The 12,617-nt window shown below is 38.8% G+C and overlaps 1 protein-coding gene across 1 annotated transcript in view; it reads right to left on the reverse strand.

Annotated features, from left to right (window-relative positions):
* MYH15 (myosin heavy chain 15) overlaps positions 1 to 12,617 on the reverse strand; it is a 139,089-nt gene that overhangs the window by 47,225 nt on the left and 79,247 nt on the right. The window contains exons 26-28 of the mRNA XM_074370204.1: positions 12,496 to 12,586; positions 10,119 to 10,508; positions 3,414 to 3,540 (exon numbers count right to left, since the gene is read on the reverse strand). Coding sequence (XP_074226305.1) covers positions 3,414 to 3,540; positions 10,119 to 10,508; positions 12,496 to 12,586 — 608 coding nt within the window. The remainder of the gene's footprint in view (positions 1 to 3,413; positions 3,541 to 10,118; positions 10,509 to 12,495; positions 12,587 to 12,617) is intronic.

Below are 12,617 nucleotides of genomic sequence, written 5' to 3' on the forward strand. Positions count from 1 at the left end.
CAGTGTCACTAATCATCAGGGAAATGCAAATTAAAACCACAATGAGATACCATCTCTCACTGATATTCATCAGTTCCACTTCTGAATATTTACTGGAAGAAAATGAAAACACTAACTCATAAACATATGTGCACCACTATGTTCATAGCAGCATTATTTATAATAGTCAATATATAGAAGCAATCTTAGTGTCTTTCAATAGATGAATGAATAAAGAAGATGTGATATATATATCCAATAGACTAGTATTCAGTCATGAAAAATAATGAAGTCATGTCATTTGTAGTAACATGGACAGACCTAGAGGGTAATATGCTAAATAAGTTAGAAAAATACAAATACTATATGATTTCTCTTATATGTGGAATCTAAAAAGAAACAGACAAACAAAACAACACAGAAACAAACTCATACATACAGAGAGCAAACTAGTGGTCACTGGAGGGGAAGGAGTTGGGGGTTAGATGAAATAGGTGAAAGGGATTAAGAGATACAAACTTCCAATTATAAAATAAATAAGTCATGGGGGATATGATGTACAGCATAGGGAATATAGTCATTGGTACCAAAATAACTTCATATAGTGACAGATGGTTATCAGATTTATTGTGGTTATCAATTTGTAATGTAAATCAATGTTGAATCACTAGGTTGTACACCTGAAACTAGTATTATATTGTATGTCAACTATACTTCTATAAAAAAAATAATAAAGGAAAAAAAGCCTTCAAGAATTGAGGGCCATCAAGTTCACAATGGCATTTATGTGTTTTCTGAAATCTAATTTTTACCTAAAAACTCCACTTTTATTATTGGTAACAAATATTGTCAGTTGCTTTCCTTGTAGTGACAGGCTCACTTTGTTCATTTTTGAGAAAATATCTGCCAAATATCTGTATCTGAATAAGCATCGTTTGTCAAATATTCTTTTAAGTAAATACTATGCTCCCTGAAAAAAAAAAACCTGCTAGTTCAGCTCAGAACTTAAACAATCACACATCCTACTTCAGTATGAAACAGAAGTGTTTTATGCATACTTTTTGTTTTGTCACACAGAATATTAAGAAGATATACACTTGGGATTGATATGTTATATAATCAAATTTTACTGTTTCATTAAGGACATTCTTAAGTAAAACTGACTTTGTGACTGTGAGTATGTATCAGTGAATACAATGATTAATAGCACAGTGCAGTGTACCGCCTTGCTTGTGATAAAGGCTCCCGCGTTTTGAAGTGTCATTGTTTTTGCACCATCAATAACAGCAGCAAAAGAATTTAAAAAGCAAACAGTGGTTTAGTATTATAATGAAATAGCTCTAACCTTTGAGGTCCCCTGAAAAAGTCTTGGTGACTGCTGGGATTCCATGGACCCAAATTTGAGAAGCTCTGGGGGATAAGATCATATTTAAAAGTATTCTGAAAAAATATCAATGTATTAGGGGGGTTAAGACTAACATATTATATACTTTATAGATCTAGGACCCACTTAACATGGCTTAATTGATCACATTTACTATAAGTCTCCTTTGAAAGCAGTGGACAGGAAAGGGCATGAGAAAGAAACTGGTGATAGTAGCAAAAAAAAAAAAGCAGCAAAAAGTCTGGAGCATAGGCCTTGTAAGAGGAGGAGAGGTTTGGATAGATATATACTTAAAATTTAATTCATACAAAAGCTAAAAGGTAAAGCTAAGAATTAAAAGAGGAAGTAAAAGGTCCTGCATCCTAAGCAGAATTATCATCCCAGATCCACTTTCATTTCACTCACCTACCAATTTCCTCATCAAAAAAGTAAGTAGAAAATTAATGCCAGTAACTAGGGGGAGGTAGGCAATGCCTATCAAAACAAATTGTATACAGCACCTCCTGCAGGGCCAGACATACACGAATTTAGCAGCCTCGTATCCGGACTGCACCACATGCAGACTGTACCCTAAATGGAACAGAAGATCAAATTGGGGATTTTGTAATGAGGCCAAGTGTCACACCCCTGTCACCAGCAATGAGAAGAGTCCTACTTAGTGTCCCTGCCAGAACCTGAAAGAACACTTTCCCTTTAGATTACCAGGTTTGTAGTCTTACCAGTTCATTTTAATTTAGCTTTGACTCTAGGTTTAGCATCTAGAAACAGAGGTGTCCATGAGCAGAAGGATGATTATGCAGTTCAAATGGTCTTCATTCTCTTTTCAAAGTGAGTGCCTCTGGGTATCAAGATACTTTATTTTCATTGGCCTAGGAATTCCATCACTGGGAAATACATTATAAAAAATAATTCTAATTACAAACAGCTAGCCACATGCTATTCATAGCAGAGAAACAAGTTACAGGGCAAGGTGAAGTCAACCACAGTCCATCTCCTTGATGGATTGGAACAGCCATCATAAATGACTGAGAATCTGAGATACAAGATAACTCATGACAAATTGCAAAAGAAAAACCCTAAATAGATTGCCATCATGTAAAAGACAGGAAAAAAATAACCCACTATCAATAGTGGTTGATAGTTGAGAGGAAGCCATGGAACATTTTTCTACTTTTATTTACCACATGTTTGTGGAGCACCAGTAAGTGGCTGGCATTGTTCCTCAAGATTGACGTGAACAAGGCAAAGACCCTTGCCCTTGTGTAGCTTATTACACTTCGGCAGATGGAGACAAGACAAATAAACTTATTTATTAGGTCAAGCAGATAGTTTGTTTGAAGGTATTAAATACTATGAAAACAGAAACACAGGGAGAAAACTGGTTGAGAGCACTTCTCAACAAGGCCCATCCTGACTTCCCCCCGATATCCCTTTGATTAACCCCCATCTTCAAGTCTTCACAAAATTAATAGGGCATTATTTTAGGTAGAGGAAATAGGAGGCAGAAGACTCGAGGGTGAGAATATGCCTGGTATGTTCAAAACACAGCAAAGAGGTCCATGTGACCAAGGCAGAATGAGAGAAGGGGAAGTAGAAGAAGAGGTCAGAGAGATAACGGGGCCCAATCATGGGGCCCTGGGAGACCATTGTCCAGACTATGGCTTTTACTGAATATAAATAAGAGGTGTGGGTCCATTGGTGAAAATTAGAAATAATGCCTATTTCAATGAGATAGATGTGACAGACGCATGTCTTGTAGCTGTGTGGACAGCCCCTACCATCCTTTGATCTTGCGAGTTCTTCAGCCAACTGCATATTACTTTTCCCCTTTATGGGAGACAAATAGGCAGGGCCTCCCAAACTGGTATAGAGGGGATCCTTCCCAGACAAGGGCATGTCTGTGGACAAGGGTCCATCAGTGCCTCATTCCTCCCCCAGAATCTTTCAGCGCCCACTCAGGCTCAGTGATGAGTTCATCAGCTCGTTTGTCTCTCCACGTGTCGGCTGGGACTGAGCCTCCTCAGTGAGGCAGCAATGAGAGTTTACTTACCATTCTCACTCCGGAGCTTTGTCTTCTGTGCTGTCAGGTCATTTGCCAACTGAGTCACTTCTTCTAGCTTTGCATTTGCTTCATTCAAGCGTTCTTCATACAGACCACAGAGCTTCTCGGCACTAGCCTTTGAATTGAGAAGGAAGGGTTGAATATGACTTATAAAGGCCATGCTGAACTAGCTGCATGAGGACAGAGGGGAAGGTGGCTCCTAGGACCATGTGCTCTCTTCTGCCCTGAAAGCCACAGCCAGCACGGAGAGACAATGTCTCCTAACCTACATAGGCACAATAAACTCAGGGTCTTGGACCCAGAAAGGCCCAAACTTTTCAGATTATAGATGTTAATGAAGAAACCCAACTTTCTGGGCATTGGGAACTTCTCCGGGATTCTTTGTTTCTCTGAAGAAGGAAACATCTCAAACACTGATGAAGTATATAGTCACGCCCTGACATTACATCATATAATTAATCATCTTTCTCTCTCACTAGATATAAGTATCATGAGGGTAAAGATTCCATTTAACTACAGATTATATCCCTAGTGCCTATTCCGAGCACATGCTAGGCACTCAATCCACAAGGGGGTAGGTTCAGAGGGAAGGGAAAGGAAAGATGGGAGGGTCTGGAGGAAGAGGGAAGGAAATCCACAAGGCTGAGCAAGAAGAATAGGAGAGAGTGGATGGGTCTGAGCTGCAATAGCACAGTAATAGAAGTCTGAACTTTCCAAACAGCTGGACCCTCCCGATCACTAGGACTCCAGGCTCATGATTACCCTGCTGGGTGAACACTTCAATCCCAAACTCCAACTTCTCAGAATTGGTTGTTCATGCTTGAAGAAAATGATGTACCATTGGCCTTTGTACTGCTCCCTGGTTTAGGTCACTAATCTAATCATCCAGACTTTTGTCACATCCAGATTTTTGTCATCCAGATTTTTACATAGCTGATTTTGTGTTTTGCTCTTTACCTGTATTAAATCTCAATCCAAACAACAACCCTGTGAAGCTTTTGTCTCTGCAAAGAATGAGTGCTATGGAAATAGAAGACAAAGAAAATATCACATCAATATCATTCCTAGGAAATGATGAAAACTGTGAAATCTGGTGGTAAATCTCATAGTTTCAATGTTAAACTAATTTTTATGATGTAGCAATGGCCAAGGACCAGAAACATTTCAAAGATGATGCCAGATTTGGTCCTCTGGAAAACTGTATCAGCAAATACTTTGGTGATCTCTAGCTGGAGCCTAGGCTGTGTTGAAGGTTGTTCTCTTTAAGCTTACACTAATGAATATTTTAAACTCCTTATGAAACACTACTAGATTACATCTTCTATCCACAAGGCCAAATGAAGTGCTTGACAAAAAACAGGCACTTAATAAATGTCTAAGACACTCAAATTATTGCAAACTTTAGAAGAGAGGTTGGCCAACATCCCCACTGAGGTTTACTTAGAGGTCACATTCAAGCTCTCCTCATAAACCCCAACCCCCGAATTAATTTTTCACTTGGTCAGGATATTATCCGCTGATTAGCAAACAAGTGAAGAGGCAGATTCGGCCCCTACCCATGTGGAGACTGGCAAGCAATGTCATGTAGTTCTACTCACGGATGTTCCACAGCACACCCAGGCTTGGTGCTGGTTATGAAACCAGACCTGGCAGAGATTCAGTGATCAGCTTTTTGTACGATGTCATCAGCATCATGTAGGCTGCAGCACTGATGTCAACTGCCAGGCACACTCAATTACCCACCCTCTCCACTTGCTACTAGAAGCTATAGTGGCGACAAGTGTAACAGGTTTTAGACGGTCTGTAATTTCCAATGTTTTGAATGTTGAATATGTTTGCTCTCATTTCTGAAACTAATTTGACAGTCAAAGTTGGCACACTCATTGTTTTCCTCACCATATTCCTTGAGAATTCAGGTTGGCTCTGTTTTATAAATGAGAAAATGGAGTCAGAGAGGCTAAATACCTGGTCCCAATTCACACAGCTAGTATGTGTTGGAATTAGGGTTTGAACTGATAATTGCCTGTGCAGATGCAAATTTTAAAAAAGCCATACACTAGATACTAGATGCATAAGCATCTGTTGTATGAAGTAATAAAGGAACCACTAAAGATTCACTGACAATGTCCTAGTTAGCTCAAATTGTCATGAATCCTGGGTCCCCGAGGAAACTGGACAAAGATGTGATGACTGTGTGAACCACCTTTATTTTATGTTGTCTCCAATAATAAATGACCCATTAACTGGGCCAGGAGGAACACGACCAGATGTGAGAAATGCCACTCTGTGTGTGGCCCTAAGTATGCTCTACTACACACCTGTTTGCTGAGGGTGAAAGAAAACAGATCTCTATAAGACAACTCAGTCAGTGGTATGGAAATGGCAAGTTGAAGGAGCCATAAAACGCCCAGTTTTCAAGAGAAGCCTGTGTGGGAAAGCCCAGCTGGGCCAAGGCACTTGCCTTTAGACACAGCTTAAATGGTAGAGATACATGGGCACTGTTAACACTGGTAGAGTGTTTTTAATTGAACAAGTGTTTTCATAAGCTGGATCTTCAAGAGACAATGAGATTGTTTGTCTAAAGGTGGCTTGTGCAGGGTTACGGCAAAAGAGTGGTACCTGCAAAAGAACTTCAAACTTAAGCGTAAAGATAGACACAAAAGTTTGATACCAGGAAGGAAGAAGTTAATGGAATAATGTACATTCATCCTAAAACTGGTTCTTAAAATGATGCATAAAATCGCTCTCTCATAGAAACTCAGAAACCAATGGGAATTCAAAATAATCAAGATAATTGTGAGATTGCCTCAAACTTCTAAATTGCCCTGGGCCTCTCTGTCAGCGTAATATGCTTTAGAAAATGCTTCGGTTTCCACTGTCCCACTGAGTATTGGCATTTCTGGCATTATAATTCAGGAAAAGATGAAGTAAACAATTTAAGAAAAAGTTCAGCATAATGGATCTGCCTAAGAGAGTGAACAGAATCAGCTGATCCCACCAACAAATATGTAAGGCAGCAGCAGAATGTGGTTGCCCACAGACATACACAGGATTGGAGCTGAGGCCCATCTCTGTCATGCAGATTTTGTAACCTTGGACAAATCAGTGAACCTGTAAGCCACAGAAATCCCAAGAGGCATATGTAAAATCAATGCTAGTAACTGAGTGTATAGGTTACAGAAAGCATGTAGTAAACATGAGTAATAAAAGACCTAGTTTCTGCCTTAGAGATGTTGTCTATTTAAATAGAGTAAAAAGACTACACAAGGCAGCAGGACAAGGGGGACCCCAAAAGTGCTACAAGAATTCAGAAACATTGTATAAAGCTTCTTTATCCAGTCATCTGTTGATGGACATTTAGGTTGTTTCCATGTCTTGGCTATTGTAAATAATGCTGCTATAAACATTGGGGTGCATGTATCTTTTTGAATTAAGGTTCCCTCTGGATATATGCCCAGGAATGGGATTGCTGGATCATATGGTAAGTCTATTTCTAGTCTTTTGAGGAATCTCCATACTATTTTCCGTAACGGCTGTACCAAACTACATTCCCATCAACAAGGTACCAGGGTTCCCTTTTATCCACAGCCTCTCCAGCATTTATCATTTGTAGACTTTTGGATGATGGAATACTACTCAGCCATAAAAAATAATAAAATAATGCCATTTGCAGCAACATGGATGGACCTGGAGAATGTCATTCTAGGTGAATTAAGTCAGAAAGAAAAAGAAAAATACCATATGATATCACTTATATGTGGAATCTAAAAAAAAAACCAAAACAAAAACACAAACCAACTTATTTACAAAACAGAAACAGACTCACAGACATAGGAAACAAACTTATGGTCACCAGCGGGGAAGAGTGTAGGAAGGAATAAATTGGGAGTTAGAGATTTGCAGATACTAACTAATATATATAAAATAAATAAACAGTAAGTTTATACTGTATAGCACAGGGAACTATATTCAATTATCTTATAGTAACTTACGTGAAAAAGAATATGAAAACGAATATATGTATGTTTCTATATGACTGAAGCACTGTGCTGTACACTAGAAATTGACACATTGTAAACTGACTCTACTTCAATAAAAATATATTTTTAAAAAAGGAATTCAGAAACAAATAACATTTTCATAAGGGAAGTTGAACTTGAGCACTCCAGGGAGATGGTTTAGATTGAAAAAGGCATATTGGTGGAAAAATGGATATTTGGTAGAAGGCAAGCATTCTAGCTTGGGTAAGTGGAAGGTTTGGGAAACAAAGTAATGAAATCTAAAATTGGCAGGGCAAGGGAGTCAGATTACAGGCCAGATGGTTCCTTGAAGGGTGGAAGTTTGGAGTTCACTTTGAAGCAGGGACGTGATTCAATAAAGCCATGTCTCGAAATATTCATATGGGTACTATATAAAATAGATTGGAAAAAAGACAGACTAGTAGCAAAAAGAAAGATAATTTAGGAAACCACTGCAGTAATCCAGTCAAAAGATAATGAAAGTCCTACGGGTGAGTGGGAATGACACGAAAAGTTACAAGACAGTGCAAAATTGACCTACTGTTAATAACTGATCAGACAGAAAAGAACACAAGAGGAAACAAGTAATCAATGACAGGCTTTGGGTAGAAAGAGTGTGCTGGTGACAAAAATGTCCACAGGAGATGTGTCAGCTTCAGGAGAAGGTGATAAGTTTGGTTTTAGACATTCTAATTTGAGGAAAGGGAGATATTACTGATCTTTGAAAGAACATATCAAGAAAATACTTCTAAGATAATCAGAGGAATGAAAAGACTTTGCAGGGGTTAAAGGAGTAAGGAGGTAGTGAGGTATACACCTATGTGTGGGAGCTAGTCTCTAAAGGTGGCCCACCAATGAGCCACAGTCTCCGTACTTGCACCCATGTGTAGACCCCTACCTCTGTGACTCAGCACTGCTGGGAGTCACACAGAATCACTCCACTGCTTTGTAAGCCTCCTTCACAAGAATCTTTGCAGCTTCTGCTTTGGTCTCCTGGAATACTTGCTTTTAGTGCCTTGAGTTGCCATGTGAGAAGTCCAACTCCTTAGGAAACCCAAGCTAGTCACATGGAGAGATCACATGGAGAGAGAGATTTCCAACCAGCCCCCAACAGTTCTAAATATCTCAGCCCAGGAGCCAGATACATGAGTGATTAAACCTTCAGCTGATTCTAGTCTCAATTGCCATCTGAGTTAAGCCTGTCAACCCACAGAACCAAGAGAGATAATAATAAAATGTTGTTCTAAGCTACAAGGTTTTGGAGTGATATATCAATAGATGACTGAACATCACTCTTTGGTCAAGAAATCAGATTAAGATAGATTTGGACAGACTTTGCTTTTCTCTCAAAATACCATCCTTAATATCTGAAGAAAAGTCTTTTATCATGGTTTTTTGTTTGTCTTCTGGAATGGGTGAATAATGATTATGCTGTAGAATATTTTATTCTTTGGAACAAGGAGGAAAGACATGGATTGAGTGAATAACTTATAAAGTGAAGAGAGAAATTATAATGAATGGTCTTGATCTTGTCAGTTAGGTCTTAACATTTATTAAAAGCATGGATTCAGAAAGGCAGGATAGAATCTGAAGATTTTGTTTCTCTTTTTAAATAAAAGAAAGTGAGTTAGAGGAATAAAAAATTTCTAAGAAGCAGTGAAATTCTAGAGGAAGTCAGACACTATAAAATTCACACCTAACTAGTATGGATTTATGGTGAACCTATCAACAGTTTGATTTTATGATTTTATGACTTCCTACTAAAATGTACAGAAACAGAAGAGTTCCTGAGGATAAAAGAAAGGCCAAGAGTATGGAGAGAGTAAGGTCTTCCAGGGCTCCATGGGGCTGAGGAAGAAAACTGAAGCCTTCAGGGCATGGAGTGAGAATGTTTTCATTGCTGAGTTGAAGACAGAATCCATACAAAATGCAGAACACAGAAGAGATGGAGGAAGAGAGGACCTAAGTCCTCACTAGATTCATATTTTAAGACAGTTGGAGGTGGGATGGCAGGGGTAGTGGAGAGAAAGAGGAGAGAGAAGAGCAGGGTCGTTGTGTTTCTTTCTACTCAATGTGGTCTTTAAAGGAAATTAACGCTAAACATTTTCAGAGCCACTTAGTATTTGAAGAAATTCTACATTTTTATGGCCACCATCCATGAAGGTCAAGCTTTATTGTTGGTTTATCTCTTTCCCAGATGATTACAAATTCTGCTCATGAGGAGAACTTGGCACCAGCTCTTTGCTCTCCTTGACCTCAGCAAGCCTCCTCTCATCTGCTAGAAGGTAGGATGGCCCTTACCTGTGATCTGATGCTAATCATTTGAGATGAGAGCTGGCAGTATAGAGATTAATGGACTCAGTGAAGAAAGAACATGAGATAAACTTTCTTCTAGCACTGGCCCATTAAAGAGATGCTAAAGAACATGAAGGAGAAAAAATTCTCTCCTCCCCGCAAGACTGTGTGTGCCGCCATTCCTTCAGACAGACTCCAAGCACCTGAGCCTTTCCTAAGGGATGCTCCTAACTCAAAGTCGTCCTTCATGAGAGAAGCACTACAGCCCCACTAGCAAATAACCTTGAGTCCCCAGCCTGGTTTAGTTTTCTTTTCCTTTCCCTCCTCTGACTGCTTCCATGTTCTAAATCCTCAAGGAGTGCTTGGCAATGTGTATTACCTTAGCTCTGGCTGTCTGCTCAATGTGGGTCAGGAGGTCATTCACTTCGAGCTGCAAGTCACTCTTGTCTTTTTCCAACGTCTGCTTGACCTGTTGGAGATGTTCTACCTGGCTCTCCAGCTCAGCCAGGCTGTCTGCATGTCTCTTTCTCAAAGAAGCAGAAGTTGCCTCAAAGTGCAGTGTGGCCTCTTCCATGTCTCGGCGAAGCTTCTGGAATTTTGCTTCTTGTTTCTTAGTTATCTCCAGCTGAGCCAAACTGGCCCCTCCTGCCTCCTCCAGCCTCTCATTCAAGTCTTCCAGCTCTTGGGTGAGGTCAGCTCTCTCCCTCTCTCCCTTGGCTCGAGTGGTCCTTTCAGCCTCCAGTTCCTCTTTCAAATCCTGTATCTGAATCTGTAGCAATACAGAATTTTGACTTTCACTAAGCACTTGTAGCATTTTATATTCAAGAGCTTTACTGTACCTTTAAAAAAATTTCTCACAACCAAGAACAACAACAACATTTCTGGTTCCCATTTTCTAGTTAAAGAAGATAGAATACACAGAAATCAAGTGATCTGCTCCAAACCAGTATTAAGACCAGAATCAAAATGTGCAGTTCCTCCCCATCTCCCAGCCTTTGGTGGTAAGCAAGCTCATTTAATTATGAAGGGGAAATTTAATAAAGAGCACTTTCCAAGGGAATAGAAAACATCTTTCATATAACAAGAAAAAAATTTAAAGAGAGTTTATAAAAAACAATATGATAAATTTTATGTATGCTACCTCACTCATCTGGATTTTGTTTACCTGACAATCTAAACTAGGGGAAACTTGGGCAAAAATCCGATCAATAGACTAAGTATCTCCAAGTTCAAGCAGCTAACTCATAAGAAACAGTATCAATTTAATTTTATACACAATTCTGACACACCTGGTTACTTGGTTTCTTAGCCTGAAGGTGATTTCAAGTAGCAGGACATTTGAAGTAACAAATTAAAGTTGGTAGAGGAATGGGACTAAGAAATTGAATAGGAATCTGATATCATTAGAAGCAGAATTAGACCAAACTAAAAAGTAGTGATAAGAGCTCTCAGAGCCAAAAACTCTTTCAGAATAAGGACAAATAGCTATACAAATCTTTATAGCATCATTGTGGGGCAGCACAGTAAAATAATGTTCATTAACATCACCTTAAATAATTAGGCATAGGTTAGGGCAGGAGAAGAAAAGGATAAAATCTGTTTTAGAATGTCTTTTCCTTCCCATTAAATAAGAGTATGATTGTTTAGGGGAAGCTAATTTCTAGCTCATACCAAATAAGTACGGCTATCAGTTCTGTAGATGAGTTGTGACAGAGACGATGCTGAAAAAGTTATTATGATGTCCATATCCAGGTAATCGTGATCCCCTTCCAACTGGTTATCTTGGGATCCAATACCTTTATTCCAAATAATACTGTCATTGAACAAAACATTTCTGAAACATTTCTTCAAAAATAATCTTTGGAGTATTTTTTTAATGATCAAGTTAAGAAATTTATCTTTTGGACAGATTGAAATTTTTTTTTGCATAAATTCAAGTGTCATTTGAAGACGAATCTGGTGAATATGATAGATAATTGCTTGGAGATTAATATTGTGTCTGAAAGCACATCCATAAACCAGTGAGACTGGTTTTCTTATTTGGTTCAAAATGTCTCAGAAGCTAATTATCAGGGAAAAGTTCTATAATTATTTTGAGTAATAGTTACATTGGTGAGATAAATATTTAGCTCCAAAACAAGCAAAACAAATCTATCTGCATGTATTTGTGAGGAGTTACATGTATCCATGTTTTAAATTACTTTATAACATAGTCATAGAGTATAAAACCTTCACAAGGTCTAAAACTTATAAATAGCCGCCCGTTATCAAATGTTTTGAGGCTACAAGTAGTTACAAAACAGATTTTCAGCATAATTGTCTTCTAATAACAAAGACTAATCATCGTAAAAAATTAAATTGCTACATTGAATGCTTACCAGAGGTCAGGCACTGAGCTTACCACTTAAACATCCTGTTGCATTTAATTTTAGCTCAAAGGTTGTCAGGAGGGTCAATGAGTAAAAATATGCATGTCCAGGATTTTAGCACAAACCAAGTTTATGTCTGACATTCAACAAATTAGCTATTTGTTGTCATTATCTTCGTGATAAGGAAATCTAAGCTTAAACAGTAATTTTCTCTGGAGGCACATATCTGTAGAATGCCAGTTTATCTTCTCAACCACTGTTCTTTTCTGTCTCTGCCTATTGTTGACTAGGGGTATGGCTGCCTTGGCAGAGCATCTGTCACTGAGGTGCCAATCATCACCCATGGATTGAACTCCAGGTGCACACAGGTACTTGATCAATGATTACCTGGAGCTCTTTAACCATCCTCTGAAGTTGAGCCGCCAGGCCTTTCTCGTTCTCCACCTTTGAACTCATCTGATTCATTTCTAATTCCTTCCTGTTAGGGAAAGAGGCATTAAATGGAGTTG

This window comes from Camelus bactrianus, chromosome 1 (assembly GCF_048773025.1).
Source record: "Camelus bactrianus isolate YW-2024 breed Bactrian camel chromosome 1, ASM4877302v1, whole genome shotgun sequence".
NCBI classification, from domain to species: Eukaryota; Metazoa; Chordata; class Mammalia; order Artiodactyla; family Camelidae; genus Camelus; species Camelus bactrianus.